Raw genomic sequence first — 21,819 nt, forward strand, 5'->3', positions numbered from 1 at the left:
GCACATAAACGATTTGAATTCTCCCAGCAATCCAATGTGTGACCCTCTTCATGCTGTGTTAGAATCTTCAGTTTTTGACATGATAAAAGTATCAGCCTAATTCTGGATTGTAATTTTAAAAGCTAATCTATTCTAGTCAGTTGCAAATTTTAATCACATGTGAATTCAACTTTAAAAGTGTTTTTTGGGGGAGGGCATTGTGCTTGGGACATCTATATTTCAGTGTCTGGTTCAAATCTTTTCACCTTGTGCATTCTGGGAGGCAGAGGGAGAGGGCTCAAATGCTCCTGGCTTCTGTCCATCCCAGCCACAGCTCTGGTGGCACCTGGAGGGTGAACCCGCATAGGGATGATCTCTGTCATTCTGTCTTCCCAGCAGATGAAAACAAGTAAACTTAAGAAAATGTTTTGTATGAATAAAAAATAATACTTGGACAAGGAGTTTTGAAACATTGATTTTAGAAGTTTATTTACATATCTTGGATGGAAGCAATGGATAGAGTTTACTTGAAATTCCTGGAAAAAAAGAAGAATTTTTTAAATGGTGGGAATGCTAACATACTTGAGAAAAGTTAACATAAAACCCCCTGCTCCCTGCCAAATTTGCCTTATGCATATACAATAAAATAAATAATGTGAACACTCTGATTTCAATCTAAAAAGCAAAATAACTACATGATTCTGCTTTATAATGAATTGGATATGCATTTTACAAAATTAAGTCATATCTTAAAAGTTGGCTGCTTGTATATCCCGTTTATAATAATAAGATAAATAAATCTTAAACATATAGCTAGTAATCCATCGTAACATACATACCTTTCGTATCAGGATCTAAAGGCCTACTCCTAGGACTAGAAGTATCTTTGTAAGTGTTGTAGTCGTCAAAATGGAATTTCTCTCTTCTTGAAATGTAAACTGATTTTGCTGTGCCATTATGCTTACCAGAGATCTTATCACTTAAGCTCATAAATTCTCGCTGAAGATTCCGCTTCTCAAATTCCAAGGTATCTCTTTCATTTTCGATGCTTCTCACGTAGTTTTCCAAAAGTATTTTGTCTTCAGTAAGCCTACTGATACTGTTTTCAAATTTTAGATTTTCTTGACTGTGTTTCTTTAGTTCTTCTTTTAGAATCTGATTATCTGCCTTTATTTCCATGACCATTTTTGATAACATTTCGCATTCCTTGCCAGCTTCTGATAAACTATTCTTATATATGCTTGCTTCTGATTTTGCATTTTTGATTTCTTGCAGAAAATTCTCTTTTGCAGTGGATTGGTAAGTCTGAATATTCTCAAGTTCTCTTTCCATCATTTTTCTAGCAGTAGTAGATTCTTTTAATGTGGTTTCAAGATCCAGTTTTTCATTTTTAATTGTTTCTAGAATTTGTAGAAGCGTCTCTTTCTCTGTTCTTGCCAGTCTTTCTTTCTCTTTTAGCTGCATGACCTCTAGTTTATTTTCTTTCAGTTCATTTTCAAGAGAGCTTTTTTCCTTAAGAAGCTGCAATGCTTTTTTCTCTAACATCTCCTTTTCATCTTGTTTCAATAAAATGTTTGTTTTCATTGCTTCCAACTCTATGCTCATTCGATTATTTTCATTACTGACAATGGCCATATCATTTTGAGTTTTTTGATCCCTGCTTTTCAGTTGATCCAGTGCTTCTACCATTTGTTGCTTCTCTATAGAAAGCTGACTGTTTTTCTCCTCCAGAGTTTGGTTTTGGTCTTGAAGAGCGTTATATCTACTAATTACTTTTTTTAATTCTTTAAGACATTCTTGGTTGTCCTCTTCTGTTTTAATTAACTTGGACTGAAAAACACTGTTTTCCTCAACTAAATTCTTTATTTGCTTTTCATATGTTTCAACTTTTTGTATCAGAGATTGGGTGGTAAAAACCAGAGGTTTAATTTTGGTCTTCAGGGTTAGATTTTCCTTTTCCAGTTCTGTCACTTTTTTCTGTATCTGCATAGATTCTTTTAAGTAATTCTGTAAGTATTGGATTTTTGCAACACATTGCTCTGTAACAGAATTAATTTTGGATGTTTTCTCATTTTCAACTACTATTGGTCCCTGTTGTACTGCAAATGGTTGCGCTTCCTTGTCTTCTACTTCATGTTTTATTTGGTCAAGGAATGACAGTGTATACCTCGGAACCCTGGAATGAAATTTTAAATCTGTAATGTTCTTGCCATTGATGGGAATTTCTTTTTTGTTTTTCTCACTCTTCTTCCCCCTGTGTATATCACTTTTAGATAATTTTTTACATTTCCTGCAGAAGTTCAAGTGGAGTTTTGATACTGTTTCCCTGAATGGTAGTAATTTGCTGACTACTGCCTCTAATTCTAAAATTCTCTTTGATTTTATGTCATCATTTAAATGACTTCCTATATGTTCTTCCTTAATAAAGTTAGTTTTTTCTTTGTGTATGGGAGACAGGTTATAGTTATCACTACTTTGCACATTTGTATCAGTTTTTAATATTTGAAGTTCATTTGTAAGTGCAAGTTCCCTGTTGTGTGACTTTTGAAGCTCTTCCTTCATTTGTTTGATAGAGCTGCAGATATCATCTAGATTTTCACAAAATCTGTTGTTTAGAAAAGGCGCAGTAATTGTGGATTTACTCACACTTCCCGGGTCAGTGTGATATTTCACATTTTGAGCCACAGCAGGTAAAACATTCTGAAGGTTGCTGTAATTCTTCAACCTGTCAGCATGTTCAGAAGGATTCATAATTATGCTGGAGGCTGAATTATCCTTTGAGGTTCTCAGAGTTTGCGTGGCCTCGGGATGCAGCTGGGATGGGCTGTTTACACTTAGAGAGAGACTGTGAACACTGTTGCCACTGAATTTTTCTTCCATTGAATTGTGAGTTCTGAAATCCTCAAAATGATGAACTTTTTCCACAGGAGTGTCTTCTTGCTTCCCTGTAGGCTAGTAACAATAAAATAGCACATTTCACAATGTACTATCATGTGCCACATGACCAAGAAATTAATATCATACTTTATAAGGGATTTATTTATACAACCCAAACAGGCATTTTATCCATTTCTACAACAAAACACAAAACAAACAAGCAAACAAACAAACAAACAAAACAACCGAAAAATGCCAACAAGTAGGATTCATATTCTTCATTTGACAACAGTTGTTTTGTAATTAGGTCTTCACAATTTGCTTAATTTTGACTTGATTCCTTACAGGATGAGGTGCATGGGCCAACCCCTCAATTTAACAAATAGAAACAGCATCCTTAAACAGATGGGAGCAAAAGGTCAAATGGGAGCTTAAGGAAAATGAGTGTTTCTACTTCTAATCTAATCTTGGTCAGTGTGAGTTTGCATTCTGGATTTCAGATTTCAAGGCTGTAATTACCCTGGAAATGTAAATTCTGATCATTAGCACAGACACCGGATAGTTCTGGTTTGGACCTGTTCTGCAGAGGCCAACCAAGGCGTAGTCAATTCCAAGCAGACAGGTAGGCTATTAAAACACCCTTAAGGGCAGGCATTTGGCACAGTGGTTAAGATCCCTTTTAGGATGACCACATTCCAATCACTGTGCCTGTTAAGTCCTGTTCCCACTTCTGATCCAGATTCCTGCTCACACACATTCTGGGAAGAAGCGAGTGATGGCCTCAAGACTTGGGTCCCTGCCACCCATGTGGGATACCTGCATGGGGCTTCAAGCTGCTGGCTTTGGCTTGTTCCAGGCCTGGCTGTTTCAGGAATTTGGGATGTGAACCAGCAGATGGAAAATTCTATCTGTTTCTATCTTTCATCTCTCTTTTTCTCTCTCTGTCTTTTCCTTTCAAATTTAATACAAAAATTTAAAAGCTGGCAGAATTGCATTTGAGTTTCCTGGGGGCATCTTGTGGTGTCTGTACTAGGTAGATGCGTCTCACAGATTCTCTTAAGAGGAATGGTCACATGAGAGAAGTGTGGGGGCAGACGCACATCTCGCAAGCTCTTCAGGCTAGGGATTTCCTTCCTTTCACCTCTGTCAGTCCATTCTGCCTGTGAAGAAGAGAATGTAAGCACTGGTTATAAACTGCTTGCAGTCACATTCTGAAATTAGAAGTGTATGTAGAATAGCATACCAAATCCTTTTCAGGGTGTGAGCTGAATGCTAGATTTTTTTCTGAGGCAAACTGTGGGTTTTCTACTTCAATGATACTTTTGTTCAGTATTTCACTGATTTCAGATTGTACCTTTAAGAGATGGATTGAAATAGTTAGAATTTCATTTTGGAATGATAAGCTCAGATATAATTATATACTCAGATATAATTGAAAGTTATGTTTAAGTTTAGTCCTTTCCTAGCAGAGAGTATATATTATGAAGATTGCTACATCTAAGGAATCTTTAAGGAAATTATGCCTTTATTACACATTTGTACCTTTAGACAGACTTAAAACAAAATTCATGAATTATATTCAAATCATTTCAGACATTTGATTTTACGTTGTTGATTGAGTCAGCAATCTTTGGTTTCGGTCTTTGAATGCTACCTGTTCTAGCATTCTCAGGAAGCATACGTGTTCTTTATCTATTTTTCTGATGTTACTTTTAGGACAAGAATGTTGGGACAGTGATTGTGTGTTGTTGTAGACACCCCAATATTTTTATCCTATTCTAATTGCACTGCTACTTATTTCCTCTGGATGATGCTCCTGTGGCTTTGATGATACTGATTCCACTGCTGGGTTCAAGGGTGGAAATGTGACTCAACTCTAACTGGCTGACAGCTGCCTCCCTTCTGGATTGTTCCAAGTTTTGCTTATGATGTTATCTTGGGTAATCTGAATTTGATCAAGATCCTTAGTACAAACTATTCAGAGCAAAGCCATGCTCTGTTCATATTCTAAATTGAATATGGAGGGATGAAAGCTTGAGGTTCCTTGCAGCCTAGACAGCAAAGCTAAGACAGGGCTTGAGGCTTCTTCTGATGACATGGGTGAAGTCATCCTGAAGTGAGGTCTCTCTAGAACGTCCACATGACCTACTAACATGTGTTTCTCCCCTAAGTCAGTTTGAGTTAGATTTCATGTGACTTATAATGAGAGTCTCTCCATTTGTAACCTGTATATAGGTAGCACTTTATGTGTGTATTAAAAAAAAAAAACAGTCGGCGCTGTTCTTTTAGTTTATACCCAAACATAAGTATAACTAAAGTGAAGAACAACTTTTGCCTGGAACATATTATGACATTTATTAAATGTTAAGCTCCTGTTAATGCATTAATCAGCTAATGATAATCAGCTTCAATGAAGAGATGATACTTCATTAAATTAGATTATTCCCTGCTTACAAATTAGAAGGGGCTGGCATTGTGGCACCATGGGTTAAGCTGCCACTTATGAAAACAGTATTCCATAGGAGAGCTAGTTCCAACTCTGGCTGGTTCATTCCTGGGAAGACAATGAAAGATGGCTAAAGTGCTTGGGCACCTGTCACACATGTGGGAGACCTGGATAGGGTTCCTGGCTACTAGTTTCATACTGGTCCAATCCTGGTCATTTTGTGTATTTGAGAAGGGAACCAGCAGATGGGAGATTCTCTGCGACTCTGCCTTTCAAATAAATAAATCAATCCTTTCAAAAATTAGAAGAAACATACCATGCTGACATTCTGCAAAGTCTGCATTCGCAGAGCCTGAAATGATTCCAGCTGATGCTGAAGGACCTAGGACAAACCAAGTATGACATTGAACTTTGATTAAACATTGATTGAACTTGGTAGGGGACAGAGAAAGAGAAAGAGATTTTATGTTTCCCAAAGTTGCCTCTTACCAAAAAAGATCACAGGAGAGCCAAATGACTTACACTCTTGTTTTGTAAGCTTTCCAATGCCCTTTTATCACAATTGTGAGGGATGAAGTGGAAGAACTCATATACATTTAAGACATATTTATTCTGAAAAATAAACTCAGTCCTTAAAAGGATTTTGGGGTTAAACAGTGAAAAATACCTACTTTCAGTGCTGATTGAGGTTGGATTTGATTTTGTGATTCTGATACGCAGCCATATTCTAAAAAGCAAAATTGGAAAATGCTGTAATTTTAATTCTTAAAATTTTATTTTTTGACAGCTTTAATAGAAAGCAGTATCTTTTAGACAAAAAGATAATGGGAATATGTGATTTACACACCTTGGTAGCCACATGTTTATTATTTTTAGTTGAAATACCTATGTGAGGATTATAGTAATGTTTTTACTTTTATATGAACAACTAGCTTATAATTCCAAACTTAGAACTTTTAGAAATTCATTTTTTCCCTGTTTCTGGTATATAGGCTACATTCTCTCTCTGTCTCTTTCTTTCTCTCTTTTTCCTTCAAAAATGATTTTTAGAATGTGACTTTGGCCTTGCTCTTTAAAAGTCTGTATGTTCCTGCTGTTGGGAAAGGCAGTCACGACTGTACATGGCTTTCCCTCCTCTTTCTTGACCATGTGAGAATGGAGCATGGTCTAGAAACACCTTCTTATTTACAGAGAGGTGCTTGCAGCCTGCTCTGGACTTACTGATCACTGAATGTACTCATTTGTTCTGGGTAAATATGTGTGTCACTGGTGCCTGGGAAACTTTCTCCTATCTCTGTCTCCTGAAGACACAAGAACAGGATCTTTCTGCTTCAGCACCCAGGGGTGTTGGCTGGCAAGCTGGCCTGTGTAGACTGCCAGAAGGGACTTGCTGGTCCTGAGGGAGCTAGCCCACTGCTGGAGCTGATCTTGATAGATCTCCTTGCCTTGTGACTAAGGTGGTACACCACCCAGCGTTTTACTGTATTACATTTTCCATGGTGACTCTGATTCCAAGACTCAGTGAGCAGAAGTGCTTGGTTCTCTTGGTAATAGCCTGGGTATCATAGGCTTGCCATCTTCCTAAGAGATAGATTATAAATTTGCACAACTTTAGAGCAACATGTTGGTGAATTTCCCAACATACATCCTGTTGTGTCCAGGCTACCTGCTTGCTTTGTATATTTTATAGTAGAATATTCCTTAAAAATTTAGTGTCCTGAATGGAATAAGAGATGGCATTGAATGCTCACCTTGGCTGACAATTTCTGCTCCTATTGAGGGTTTTAAAAGAGGTTTGCAGATTCTTTGCTTGGCTTGGTAGCTTGCCACACATTACGGAAGCCAGTTTCCAAGTCTAGGCACTCCCCCTTGCCATCTGCCCTTGGCAATGAGCGGCCAGCACTGGCTCAGCAACAACTAAAGAATGCCACCTTTGGTGAGAGGATGGGAGGGACATTGATCCCACCTGGACTCTGTTGGGAAGGTTCTGAGTAGAGGAAATGGTCAGGTCCTGAAGCAGAACATGTTCCTATTTGTGGAACAGAAGGTAAGCCAGCATGGCTGCAGCTCAGGGATCAAGAAATAGGGCATGAGAAGATACTGGGTGGGTCATGAATGGCTTCTCAGGTCAAGGGTAGGGGTTTGGATTTTAAGAGAAATGGGAAACTTTGGAGAGTTTCAACCCTGGGAATGATTTAATATGATACAAAATGTTCACGGGTTACATGATAATAGATTATATGGGAGCCAGTTACCAGATTATCACAATAATCCAAGTGAAAGATGAAGATATTTTGAAGTATTAGGTGAGGAGATGGAGAAAAGTAGATGAATTCAGAATATATTTTGGAGATAAAGCTGAATGTGCTATCAGAAGGTAGAGGAATTGAGGATGACTCCTTGGTTTTAATGAGAGCAGGTGGATGAATGATGTCACTTATTATAGTGAAAAATGATGGGATAGGAACAAGTTTTAGGAGAAAGACTACTTTTTGATGTGAAGCATGTTTGTTAGATTTTGAAGGAGAGATGCCAAAAAGTCCAATGGATATAGCAATCTGGGACTTATATGAGTGACAGCGAGCAATTTATCACGATTACAGATGTCACTGCTGGCCAGAGAAGGGTAGCGTTGGCTGAGTGACCAGCACAGAAGCCCCACAGAAGTGGCTGAAGATATTGGAATGGGAATACTGGGCCTGGAATCTAGTCCTCTCCTCCTAGTTTAACTGAGGAAGGGACCGATGTATACACAGGAATGAGGTGCATGTAGGAAGAGATGTGAGAGCCAGGATTTTGTTTTTCTTTTACTCATGAAGACGCTCACATGCTGGCATCAGATAATGAGATAAAGGAATTGGAAAGGGAGGGTCAGACTGAGGAATTCTGGAGAACAAGGAAGACTAACTGCTGAGAGCTGAGTCCTTGGACATTCTAGAGGAGGTGAGCTCTGGGGAAGCTGACCTGTTATGTGGGGACAGTTCTTCCACTGAGAACAGGAGTTTGAAAATGTGAAGGTTGAGAATGAGGGAGTTTTGTTCTGATTGTGCCTACTCTTTTCCTTTAGCATGTAATCATGGTATGCGTTAGTGGGTAGTGAAGAAGAGGTGTTGGAGTGAAGTGGTTAGGTTGGGGAGCACTGGAATAAAAATCTGCTGGGGAGACAAGTTTTCCCAACAGCACACAGTACTCCTTGGAGAGTCGGGATGACTCAAAAGTGAGTCTCTAGCAATATCCAGATTAGTCAGTGCATCCAGAAAGTTGGGTTCATTTATTTTTAAAGAAGATTAAAATAACCTTTTTCAGATGACTTTCAAAAACATTGGCATGACTTACCCCAAAGGAATGGTAATTTTAAAATCCAGCAATATTTAAACAGCCACATGAAATTATATAGAGGGAAGTTAACAGAGTTGCAGGAGACCTGACACAATGACCCTCTGCTACATGTTTGACATTGCAAGGCACACACACCAGGTGCAGGAGACAGTCCCGGCCCTTAGCTAGCCTGAAGTCTATCCGGAATATAAGAAAAATCTTCCTATTATATCTCTCTTAAATTTCTTAGCTGTTTCATAGTTAACTATCAAAAGCAGAGAAACAGGGTAGTTTACTAATGGAATGACTAGTGAGATAATTAAGGTGAAGATAATTGGAGTCATATCCAGACAGCATTAGGGACACAGCCACAGCTAACAGGCCAAGAAGAATAAATCCAACGTGGGACGATTCTGTACAGGGTATCAGATACTGTGTGAAGATTGTTTCATGTACTGAGATTGCTATAAGGTCCACTCCTAGGGGTTCCTGGTTCATAAATCCTTGTGAGGTGTGGCACATTCTGTTGAGTGTGTGTGTGTGTGGGGGGGGTGGCTGTCCTGGTCAGTAGGAGTGGGAGTGTGGAGTTATGCTGACTGACTTTGAACCCTGGCTTTTGCACACATCTCTGTGAGGGTTAGCTCCAGGCAGGTGTCTGGTTTGGTAGGCATGTGGCATGCACTAAGTGCTCGAGAAATCTTTACACAAAGTATTATTGCAGAGACAAGTTGATGATGGGTTGTTGAATGTAAACTTTTTCAGTTCAAGCTAGAAGGGAGAGCTGGCTGCTTAGAATTCCCAGGTGCTTCCAGTTTTGCTCAGAATAAGACCCTAGATTCTTTCATGGAACTACACAACCCCAGGTCTGTTCTTCTCTCCCACAGTCTGCTCCATCCACACAGCTGTTTCTGAAACAGGGCAGCTCCCATACCTCCTGGCTTTGCACCTGCTGCTGTGCCCTGGATGCTTTCCCCTGACATGTGCATCGCTTCCTCCTTCACCTCTCGCTTGCTTCCAGTGTGACCTGCAGAGTGAGGTCTATGCAAAACTGCACACTCCCCACTTGCCTCTGATACAACATGTGTTCCCCTCCCCTTCTGCGCCTTACCCTTAGCCAGCAAATTTTTTCCTGGCTCCTGAACAACGTCCTCCATCTTGCCTGTCTGTCTCCCCGGCTGGCCTGCTAGCTTCATATGGACAGGAATGGTGGAGCCCCAGCATCTAAAACAGCGCTTGATACACAGCCAGCCATCAAAAATCTGTGTGATGTACATGTATGTGTGCGTGATGGGAGTGAAGGCTTGGCTAGCAGGGTGGAAGGCACAGCATGCTGGTCACCCTGCAGTCAGATGAATCCCTCACGCAGCCTTCCCCATCAACCTAGGGTTGGCTTCACTGGGGCCATTCGGTATTTTTATACAATCAAAGGCCTCAGGAACATCCTAAAACTCTTTGTAAGTGATCATGACTTGTGCAAGTAGGATTATAGACTGCTGGGTAGCGTTCTAGGAACAGAACACTAGGTGAAACACGGGGAGGGCACAGAGTCAGGCCTCCCTCGACCCTGAGGTGCAGGCAGGTATCCCTGCTATCCTAGCAAACTCGAATCTAGCGTTCCTTTTGGTGTTGGACCCTACGCTGGCAATGAGTAAGGACTGGGAAGAAAGACTGAAATCCTGAAACAAGTGTAACTATTTTTCTTACATGTTGGCATCTTTCTCCAGAGCCTTAAGTCTCACTTATATCACAAAACACATCCTCCTAACAAAACAAAGCAGAACATGTTCTTGTGAACGAAAGGTTTCTCTGTTTCTTCTGACCGTAAATGCCCTCTTGGGGGTAACTGTTTGGGCTGACCCAAGCTCTTGGTGGGGACTCTTTCTCTCCTGAACATTGAGGCTATGTGGTGATGGCAAACATTTTCCTCCCCATACAATATCCAGGAGCCCACCTCAGCTTCTAATATATATATATATATAATATTATCTAATATGTATTATTTATATACATATATAAAATCTATATATAATCTATGTTATATGTTATCATTTTATATATATATAACAAAACCAACGAGTCTTTGGCATTCAGGACAAGTGTGTGGTAATGCCATTGGGTGATTAAGTGCTCCCAGCTCTGCTCCTTGCTAGCTGTGCGGTTTGAGGACTTGGGGAAGCTCTGCACCCTTTTCCTCACTAGTAAAGGGAATGCGACAGCGCCTCCTTTCGGGACTGCTGGGATTACCTGGTTCATTGCCACCACCTTCCCATATTCCGTCGGAGGAACTGAGGATCTTCGCTGCCGACTGGAGAACACAGTCGACCTCGTCCTCTGTCTCAGGATGCCTTGCTGTAAGGGAAGCGCGGGGCTTGGAGACACGGCAGGCGACGCCGGGCGGCCACCGGAGGGCGCGCTCGGGCCACGCAGCCGAGCGGGGAGGCGGCGAAGCGAGAGCAGGGGGCGCCGGGCGCAGCTGCCCGGGCTTGCACTGCAGGCGGCCGCGGGAATCCCGGGCTCTCAGGGATGACCAGCCCCCGACTTCCCACCGCAACCCCTCGAGAGCAGCCCCACTCCCGCCTTTACCGGGGCTCATGTCTGCTGCTCAAGATCTCTCTCCCAACTGCCTCTTCCACACATCCGGCTCACGCTCGGCAGCCGGTTGCCTGGTAACGGGGCGGCTGGGCGTGAGCGCAGGTGGGCGGGCAGGGAGGCAGGTGCGCGCGCTTCCAGGGGTCCTGGCCGCAGATATTTAGCCAGTGCACTAGACTCAAAAGAGAGTTTCATTGCAAGATGCTTCCCAATCCATTCAGGAGTCAGAAAAGCAGCTTCCTCGCAAACTCCGGAACAATTTTATGCTAGATATTAGGTCAACAACACCTTTTGATGATCAAGATCATTTTCGTTCTGTGAACTGAATCATGTATATTCCCAGTTGGAAACAAATTGGTCAGAAAATTACTACTGTAACTGAGTATAGAACCTTATCTGTGAGGGTAACAATACACTCAGAAAAATGTCTTCACTGACAGCGTTGTCTACAATGTGAGTGACGCCCCCTTAGAGAGGGCTTGGCTGCATACTCGCATGGAGGTGAGCCTGTTGTTTGATGAGAGTCTGAGATAGCTCACACAGCGGGGTGGAGGGTAGGCCCAGCTTGCTCGGGTGCTTCACAGCACTTGGGATACATGCTGTGGGAGAGGTTCTGTCTGGCCACTGAAACTCAATGGACCGCCATTCCAACCTACTTTGCAGCACCTCCATTCTGAACTTAGTGGTGTGGGGACCCCGTTGCTGCCGTAGTTACACGGGAAGGCGGGCAGCAAAGTGCAGCTCTCCACACCGGAGTTCAGTGTGAGATTGGAACGACTGTGGACATTGTACCCTCAAAGGGAAGAGATTGAACTATTGTAGTTCAAATATGATGCTGCAAATATTTCAGAGATATCAGGAAAATGTGTTATTCGTATTATATGTCAGCATTGTTGATAAGCTTGCTAAATTTGTAAAAATGAAAAATTTACACGCTTCTCAAAAATGCAAGTTTAGATGATGTATCACAATGTAAGTCCTTCCAGAATTTTGGTTTTTTTTTTTCAGAACTTTTAAAATAATGCATACAAATAATGATGTAACTAACGGCTGGCTTCTGTCTTGTAGAATTAACAATGGTCACTCTAATGACATGGTAGATTTTGTTTTGTTTTGAAAAAATTAGCGTGGTGTGGAACGGGACTCCCTGCTCTCTCTCACACTGTTCCCAATTCCTCATGTTCTTCCCACAGGAAAACAGCCTTACGAATGAGGAGGCAGCCTTCCAGTTCATTCTTTTATTTTTTATAGTTACCTATGTGTTTGTGATGAATATAATTTTTTCTCTTATAAAACTTTTTTGTAAATGACATCATAATTTATATTGTACTCTATAGTTTTTCTCTTTTTACTCAACATTTATTTTTAGACCTTTAATTCAATGCTAAACAAAACAGGATTAATGGTGAGAGTGACAGCATTTCAGAATTATCGAAACCACGTGGGCAGAACCCTCAGAGCATGCACCACATTGGGGAGCTTGGGTTGATGTTGGGTGGCTGTATTCCATCCACAGGTACCGGGGAGGTGGGGGGTTGGGTATGGCTTCTTCCCCTCCCCCAGGTACAGGAAGAAATAGAGAACTTGGAAACAGTGATCACACCCACTTTTTCCTAAGCCTCGATCCTTCCTACTCCGAGCAGCTATGTAAACATCAACAACAATAACAACAAAAACAGGCCTAAGTTAGCTGTTGGTTCTCCCAATGTGTTTGCTTTTGGGGTTTCTGTTATTTTTCTATTATTTTTTAAAGTTTGAAATGATTACCAACTTACAGTAAAGTTGTCAGTATGGTATGACCCATCTTTTTTTTTTTTCTCCTTATTTTTTTTGGAAGACTTATTTATTTATTTGAAGATTAAATAAATTGTTCATCTGTTTGTTCACTCCTCACATGGCTGTAACTGCCAAGGCTGGGCCAGGCTGAACCCAGGAGCCAGGAGCTTCCTCTGGGACTCACACAGGGGTAGCAGGGCCATAGTCACTTGGATCATCTCCCACTGCTTTTCCCAGGTCGTTGGTAGGGAGCTGCAGTGGAAGTGGACCATCTAGAATGTACCCAGATAGCAGAGAAATCTGCTGTGACAGGCAGTGGCTTTATCAGCTACACCACAACACTGGTCCACTTCCCCCAGTTGTTAAGAATTGAGTGTTGGCATAACTTCCCTTCAGTCCTTATCAGAAACACAATAACACAAGCATTAGCAAAAACATCAAAATTCAATAACTGGGCCCAGTATGGTAGTCTAGAGGCTAAAGTCCTCACCTTACATGTGCTAGGATTCCATAATGGCCACCGATTCTAATCCTGACTGTTCCACTTCCCATCCAGCTCTCTGCCTGTGGCCTGGGAAGGCAGTCAAGAATGGCCCAGAGCCTTGGGACCCTGCACCCATGTGGGAGACCCGGAAGAAGTTTCAATGAATTTATTTTTTTGTGTAAGGTAAAATTAGAGGAAAAGACAGTATTTAAACTCAGCAATATTCCCTAGGAATATGGAATATAATGAAAAAATCATCAAACCTACAATTCTAAATATTATAGTGGGCCAGTGTTGTAGCTCCTAGGGCTAAGCCACCACCTGTGACACTTGTATCCCATATGAGCATATGAGCACTGGTTCAAATTCTGAATGCTCCTCTTCCAATCCAGCTTCCTGCTAATGTGCCTGAAAAACAACAACATGTGTGTTACCCATGTAGGAGACCTGAAGGGAGTTCCTGACTCGAGCCTTTGGCCTGACCCAAATCCAGCCACTGATCTCTCCCCCACTCCCTCCACCCCACCGCGTTGTGGCCACAGTAGACAACTGTGGAAAGAACTACTGAATCAGACATATCCACAACTCCCTTTCTTCCTCTGTCTTTCAAATAAATAAAAGATTCATTGAATTAAAAAAGTGAAAGCAGTAATCAGCTTCCTAAGAGGTAAGGCTGGGGAATATCTTTAACGACTTACAGAGTGCCTTCTCTTTTACAGATGAAATCAGGGACAGTAAAAGCATCTTAAGGAAGGCTGTGTGGAGAGACTTGCTCTTGGATGAAGCCTTGGTCTGGGAAGGCAACCCCTCTGCCCGGCTCCCCAATACTGTCCTGAGTCACTAGTGCAAGGATTTCCCTTCAGGATCAAAACACAAGCCAAGGGACAAGTGCCCGCATTTATCACACCCCAGGGGTGTAACTTGGACACTTTTGATACTACTATTGATTTCATCTATGATTAATGGCAGTCTTCTAATCTCGGATTTCAAAACCCAAAAGTAATTTTGTCTGCTAACATCCTGCTAAGAATAGATTTGACTAGCTTTGTCTTTGCGTAATGTCCTCGAGTTTGTTCCAGATTCTTGAATCTGCAGCTGTTAGTCAACAGGTGAAAATGGATCCTCTAAGAGCAGCTACTATTTGGGATTTTTGAAATATTGTCAGTCAGAGAATTAAAGAAAAAAAACTTTAGTAGTACAGGTTTTAATCCTATTTATTAGCAATGATTTTCACAATAAAAAAAAAGTTTAAAAATGTTCCCAAGAAGCTGATGGACTGAATGACATATATTACACAAGACAGCATATTTCCTGATGGATTATGTTCTATGGTTTAATGATGGGAAATCGAGTGAAAGAGAAACAGCTTTACCACATGAGGAAAGCAGTGCAGGTGAAGTGTGACACCCTGTTAGTACACAGAGCTTATAGCTAGCAGTAAATATATGCTACATGCTTTTGTAAAATTTAAATGAACTGTTAGCCTATGTCATAAAATTACAACTTGGTATGAATTCAGGGTGGGGGCTGTTTAGAATAAGGTAATTTGGGCAAAATCAAAGTTTTAGAATTAGGAATTCCAATAGTGGCCAAGTTGAAAGAGTTTTCGAAAAGTTTTTTAAACTTCAGTTTTCCCTCATGTAACTCTGGAAAACAACCGTTTTCATGACATTCTATGATTCTTGACACCCTGGGAGTGTTTAAGCCAGATTATTTCAGCAAAGAATGTTTGCCCTGGCAGTTATGATCTCAGTGAAGATACTTGCATCTCACAGGCTGCAGTCTCCCACTGCATCTTCCTGTTAATGTCGACCCTGCGGGGAGGGAGCCATGATGGTATGTATTTTGTGTTTCCATTTACTTCATATATACTCATATCAGGTGAGAAAATATAAGGTCATAATGTTTAAGATTGTGAGAACTGATGTTTTCCAAAGCAGCTGCACCATTTTATAGTCTTACCATGATGTTAGAAGGTTCAATTTTTATCTGCTTTCCTGAAAATACTTTTCATTAATACTTTTTATTACTTTTGATTTTTTTTTCAGTTGTAGTCATTGTAGAATGAAGCGTTTTTTTCATTGTGGTTTTGAATTGTATCTCCATAATGCTTAGTGATGTTGGGCAGCCCTGTGTGTGGTTTGGTCACATGGTATAACTACATAGTGCAGGCTCCTGCATGTGACATTGACCACATAGCCTTGGCTTTAACGAACCACAGATATGTGCACACCTTGATACATACATACACGTATGATGAGTTAGACACACATTTGTGCTATTTCAATTTGAATTCTTCAGAAAATGAGGTGTCAAAGGAACTTGGTGTTGTGAGAGGAACTTCTCAAACTCACAACATAATTTTGCTCTTGGAGGAGAAATAAATAAACTGCATATTCTCATTCACTAGATAAAGATTGAAGAAATAAATGAATGGAGTAATAAATGAATGGAGTAATCAACCCCAAATCAACATTTGGTGTTTTATGTAATTTTGGTTTAAAATCTACTTATGCAAGATAGCTATGATAAGGGCAGCAGTTGGGCTTTGGGTAGTGTTTTTTTAAATAATAGATCATGGAATTGTGCTTTTGTTTTAACAAGGTGTGCCTTATTTGTACAAGAGAAAATGTACTGATAGACATTCTTGGCATACTTAGATCAAGCTTTCAGGTATGTTAAAAACCTAATGTTAATGCCTGAATTTATGACCTTCTGAAATGAATGATAGTATTACCCAAAAAATATATAAAAGAAATTGTGATAAAGCAACACCATTTCAAAAAAAGACATATTTATTTATTTGAAAATCAGAGCATCAGAGAGAGAGAAAGGGACACACAGAGAGATCTTCTGTCCTTTGGTTCATTTCCCAAATGGTCTCCACAGCCAGTGCTGGGCAAAGTCAAAGCCTGGAGCTAGAAGCTTCTTCTGGACCTCCCACATAGGGGGTAGGGGCCCAAACATTTGGACAGTCTTTGCTTGCTTTCCCAGGCTGTTGGCAGGGCGCTGGGCTGCAAATGGAGCGGCTGAGAATCAGTACCCATAGGGGATGCTGGCAGTGCAGGTAGGGCCTTTTCTCCCTATACCACAATGCTGCCCCAAGCAGCCACTACTTACGGGTACTTTTAAAATGTCAGTTAAAATATACAAAAATATTCAAAAGCTTTTTTTTTTTCAGTCTTTTATGCTGCTTGTTTGGCAGGTGTTCTGTAAGTTTTTATTGAGTGTTTTGCAAAATGAGTGTGCATCTGAGAGCATTATCTTGAAACAGTCACATAACATCATGATACTGTTTATTTACTCGAGTTCTCTGAAAGTCCTTACTCTTTTATCTCTTCCAAAATTATTATGCTTAAGACAATAAGGACACAGAGTGAAAAAAGAACTTCACGTTGCAATGACATGATAATGAAGAGTAGTGGTAGGAAAGAGGCAGTTTTTCTGAGGACTGAAATGAGATCTGTTGAACGGACAGCTTGACAAACTGCCAACTGGAATTGCTAACAGAAGAGATCCAGTGCTCCGTCCTGCTTATTGTGGAATGTTCTCTGGTTGGGCCCTGGAGAAACTCTGTCTTATGCAGAGGTGAGTAAACTGTGGATCACTTTGACCATTAAGCTTTATTCTTCCCTGTTTACACAGGTGCAAAAATGTGTGATTGCAAGAATTGTTCTTGTCTGCCCTGTCACCCTTCTCGTAGAGGGTGTAACAACTCTATTCTACGTTTACTCAGAACAAATAGCAATTTAGTTAATTATGAGCTCCAAGTTCATAAATGCCAAATCTCCCTCAGAGTTTCATCAATTATTATTAGATTTCCAAAGTCTAAATCCAAACCCAGTGACTAAATCTGTTTTCTAAGCACGTTATCTCAAGATAACGTGAGTTATCTCGACTCGTTGTCATTCTCTGTTTATGGCATGAGGCCCTGTGGAATTCCTGGTGTCAAGCACAAAATGCTTGGATGGGAGATATATTGTTTTCTTTAAAGAAGCGTTAATTCCTTTTCGTTTCAACATTACTATTTTCATTCTACACCTTATGCATTTAGTTTCCAGAAAGCATTAATTTTCATTTACTAATTCTGTAATGATCCTCTGTTTATTCTGAAAGAATATTTTAAAATTCAAAATAGGAAATATGAAATTTGGGGACATGATTCCCAAGCCTTGATCACACAGTGTCAGTTATTAAATTTAAGCCATATCATCCCTAAATTTTAGATTGGAATTCTATTTTTCAAAGTATAAAAGGTTTACAAAACACTTGAACTTAAGCACTGCATATTTCATTATGTGCTCAACTACACTTAACATATAAAAATGCAATTTAAAAGAATATAGGCTAATAATAGACAATGTACATTAGAGCGTCCCAATTTTACTGATGGCTCTTTCTTCCTTGTTGCTTTTTTTCAGGACAGCACTCCTGTTGTCAACTGTGCTAAAAGTTCAGAGATGTTCTCTCTTGCTGCTTCCACGGGACACCTGACAGACTTGCCAGGCAATGTCATCAAATGTGTGTTTCAGGGGGACAAAGGAGACCTTGAGGGTAAGGCACTTCTTAATCAGTTTCTTCTTCAGCTCCCCTATGGTCATCCCATCTTTTTACTGAGTGCCAGAAAGATTGCAGGAAGTAATTGGGTTGGTTTTCAGTCTTCTCCATTGCTATGAAGACACTTCAAAAAACTCTTGGAAAATGGAATTACAAGGTATTGATTTTGATCCAAGACCTTTCAAAAATCCTTACAGAAGAGGGGCTTTTAAAAGATCCATGGCAAATGCACATTATGAAAGAACTATGCATGGATTTTGAATTCTTTTGAAAATTGAAACTTCAGAATTATCTCAAAAGTATCTCAGAAGGCCTGAGGAAGTTTCCACTGCTCTACCTCCCTACCTCCCCATATTGCTTGTTTTTCAAGGTGTGCACTTTAAGGGGAAAATTTCAGAAGTTCTGTGTGTCCCCAGTAAGGAGCATGGAAAATAGGTGAGGGACTGATATGGTAACAGGCTAGTCTTCTAACTACAAGTGCCAGTATCCCATGTGGGCCCCAGTTCATATCCTAGACTGCTCCACTTCTGATCCAGCTCCCTGCTTGTGGCTTGGGAAAGCAGTCGAGGATAGCCCAAAGCCTTGGGACTCTGCATCCACATTGCGGACCTGCTAGAAGCTCCCAGCTCCTGGCTTCAGATTGGCTCAGCTCCAGTAGTTGCAATCATTTGGTAGTGAACCAGCAGATGGAAGATCACTGTCTCTGTCTCTCCTCTCTGGAAATCTGCCTTTTTAATTGCATATAAATATTAAAGAAAATAGGTTAGAGATACAAGTCAAGGACATTGCCACAGGGCTACTTTGGAAGAGAGACTAACTCCTAGCAAAATTGGCATGGCAGGCTGCCTGAGCAGCTGCTGCTGCTGGTGGTGATGTTACATAGAGTTCAAATTTGAGATACAAAGGCTCCAAGATTTTGGAAAGGCTGACTAAGGGTTTTGGAGGTGATGGTGGAAGTGAGGTCATTTCCTGGCTCTGACTGTCATGAAAACAGACCACTAGTGAAACCATGGATTTTGGCAACAGCTGCAAGCTGACCTCCAGGAGAAGTACAGCTCATGCCTTTCCTGGATGATATCGCCAAGTGTCAGGGATGCCATCAGGGAAGAGGAAGTGAGGGGTGGCTTGTGAGGAATGTGCAAAAGAGACAGCCTCAGTGCAGTCCTGATGCTCAGTACAGTAGCATGTAGGATGGAGGGTTTCCAGAACTCCAAAGTAGGTCAGTTGCTGAGCTTGCTTTACAAAGTATGTACCACTTGTTGTTTTTGTAAACTTCAGCAATTCTGTAATCTGTAACCACTGGATGCCTGGTACCCAGCACTTTCACACCTCAGGTCCTGGAAACCTTGCTGTTATCACCATGTAATTCCTATCCTAAATTTGCCCAACCGCACTCCTCCCCAGTATCCCACCCTTCAGGTGCCATGTCAGGTTTAGACTGTACCTCCCAAGTGGCTTAACCAATGAGAAACTGGGGGCTGCACCTCTGCATGGCAGAGATAGAGCGAGCTAAAATTCTGATGTGGGCACCTGCTTCCACCTGCCGGTCAGCACTCTCAAGATGGGGTAACAATGACGGCCCCACTTTCTGCTTCCTGGAGGTTTCTGAGTCATCCTTTGGTGGGTAGGTGGTCTCAGGTGGGCTTTTCCCCCTCAGTGGTAAACTGCTGAACACAGAGGAAACAGCTTCAGTGGACTGTGAGTCTTCAGTTTGAATGAATATTTACCCAAAAGAGATGCTTAAATTGAAAGAGACTATGTCAAAGCAAAAGAAGTCATTTTAGATGGAAAGAAGGATTGACCTTTAATTAGCACACTTACACACTCATCTGCAGACATTTTTGGTTCATGAGAAACTCTGAGTTACAAAAGTAAAGAAAAGGTGTTTCTCCTAAAATAGTTGTTAGGACATGGGGCAACAAATGATTAAGACCTTTTCATGAAATGAATTCATTAGGTCCTTTAAAATGTATTTATTTTGCTTCTTGCATTCAGTGGTATAATTGAAAACAAAACTGAAGAAACCCAGGGAGCCCTCCCTGACATGCACTTTATTAGTTAAATCAGACAGCTGCAGATTCACTTAGAATACAAGATTGTTATGTGTTAATTACTATAACTGCTCAAATCAGCTTGCCAAGGAAAGAGGATCAAACTCCCTTAAAACCCTGTAAGTTTATGTAGTTGATGGTCATAGTATAAATGTAAATTGTGGAGTATGACATACGAAAAAATTTACTGCTTTAAATGTCATTCTTCCTAGCCAGAAAGATAAAAAGAGTTGTACAACATAGCTAAAGATAGGCTTTTGCGTTATAGCAGGCATTCTGCCTCGCATTCACTCCCTTCCCTGCCCCCAATTCACAGAAAGATAGACGTGTCTAAAAGCCTTGGCTTCAGTTTTGGAGTTGATGTTCGGGATGATTTTTGCCCAAGGCCATTCGTGTCTTCCTGCGTTCGTGCGTGTGGCTGCCTGGCGTGCGTGCGTGCCCTGCCTGCATATGTTTAAACTTTGGGGTACAGAGTGACGGCCTCATAGCCCTCGGGCGGCCTGGTGCGTGCTCTCGCATGAGTTTCGCAGTACAGCTCTCCCTCCACGAAGAAGTAGCCTTTTTGTTTGAGGTTAAGGTTGCAGTCAGCACAGACGAAGCATTCGGGGTGCCGGTACTTATCCCGCGCCTTCACCACTGCACCGCTGTCGGGACACAAAGGGAGAGAACACCCCACGTGAGGCAGGTGAGGCCTCTCTCCCACCTAGGACAGCCCCAGCCTCAAGGCGTGCGCATCTGTGACAGCCGATGACATTAGCACCGTGGCATTGGCTGCTGCTCTCTGATGGTGAAGTGTGCAGCCTTTTCAGATTTTTACAGTAGTAGCTGACACAAGCTTAGAGGTTTGCGCTTCAGGAGCTCGCCTCATGGTTTCCTTGAAAGCAGGGAGGTCTGATTTAGACATAACAAAGCCTGTCCAGCCCCGTGACCTGGACAAAGCTGGGTGCACAGGGCAAAGTCCCTGGGATGGCTTTTCATCCTGAAGGCCCAGCCTGTCCTCCACGGAGCATAGAGGAAAGGAGTAATGAGCCGGGATGAAGTGCCAGGTAGGGGGTGACAGTCAAGTCCCATGAAATGAAAGGTGGCTGTATTTTTACAAAGTGCATTTCATCATTGGTTAGCAGGAAATTGGGTAAAGATAATGTGTTTAATTAGCCTGATGACCCCTGTACCTGATTCCCTGGTTTCATACAGAAAAGGAAGGAGTCAATGACTGGACATTATCAAAACGAAGACTTTTTAAAGTGGACGCATGATTCTTCAAGATGAATTTTTAATACAAATTTAAGAAATTATTTTTTTCATGAGTGTATATAAAAAAAATCACCAGTCAAAATGTATAGTACTCATGATATGTCCCATTGGGGGTCAGTAAACTGTAATAAATATTGTAACATTACAGCTCAAATAGAAGGCTAAGTCTTTCATAACCGCTTCTTCTATATGGACTCTTAATGCAGAAGAACTGAAAAACTTCCACCAAGAGTTAGAGTGAATTTCTGGCTTAAAAATAAAACTTACACAATGCCATTTCCACACTTGTCACAGAAAGGCATCTTCTGTCCACCGCCAGCAGCACCGCGGACTTTGGTAACCGGAGCTCTCACACTCCGGGTTCCAGCGGGACGGTCATCTGCAAAACAGAGAGTCTCCATTTATGGCAAGGAACAGCTGGCTGGAGTTGGGACTTGGCTTCTATTTAAAGGGTGCCGTTTAATTCAAGGCATTCTTCAGTTGCTTCC

At 41.3% G+C, this 21,819-nt stretch overlaps 2 protein-coding genes across 5 annotated transcripts in view; both read right to left on the bottom strand.

Moving 5' to 3' along the window:
- Window positions 1–440: 440 nt before the first annotated feature.
- Window positions 441–11,213, bottom strand: CCDC110 (coiled-coil domain containing 110). Its single transcript, XM_040965760.1, has 6 exons — window positions 10,865–11,213; window positions 5,974–6,029; window positions 5,619–5,684; window positions 4,100–4,210; window positions 819–2,931; window positions 441–515 (listed from the first exon to the last, which is right to left on the bottom strand). The coding sequence occupies exons 1-6, from the start codon at window positions 11,211–11,213 to the stop codon at window positions 466–468; spliced, it is 2,745 nt and encodes a 914-aa protein (XP_040821694.1). The 3' UTR covers window positions 441–465.
- An 8,591-nt stretch (window positions 11,214–19,804) lies between these two features.
- The window catches only part of PDLIM3 (PDZ and LIM domain 3), a 30,649-nt gene continuing 28,634 nt past the window's right edge, over window positions 19,805–21,819 (bottom strand). For all 4 annotated transcript variants that reach the window (XM_040965920.1, XM_040965921.1, XM_040965923.1 and 1 more), the window contains 2 exons: window positions 21,599–21,710; window positions 19,805–20,721 (listed from right to left, as the gene is read on the bottom strand). In XM_040965920.1, the coding sequence (XP_040821854.1) occupies window positions 20,532–20,721; window positions 21,599–21,710 (302 nt within the window). In that variant the 3' untranslated portion in view covers window positions 19,805–20,531. The remainder of the gene's footprint in view (window positions 20,722–21,598; window positions 21,711–21,819) is intronic.

This window comes from Ochotona curzoniae, unplaced genomic scaffold, assembly GCF_017591425.1.
Source record: "Ochotona curzoniae isolate NIBS_2020 unplaced genomic scaffold, NIBS_Ocur_1.0 scaffold_4505, whole genome shotgun sequence".
Classification (NCBI taxonomy): Eukaryota; Metazoa; Chordata; class Mammalia; order Lagomorpha; family Ochotonidae; genus Ochotona; species Ochotona curzoniae.

Bases quoted from the DNA above. Each gene is read 5' to 3' on its own strand.
- CCDC110 (XM_040965760.1), bottom strand. From the start codon at position 11,213: ATGAGCCCCGGTAAAGGCGGGAGTGGGGCTGCTCTCGAGGGGTTGCGG. The intron at 6,030-10,864 runs GTAATCCCAGCA...TTTGCTTTTTAG, and splicing joins AGGTGGTGGCAATGAACCAG to AATATGGCTGCGTATCAGAA. The intron at 516-818 runs GTATGTATGTTA...CTTTTTTTCCAG, and splicing joins TTTAGATCCTGATACGAAAG to GAATTTCAAGTAAACTCTAT.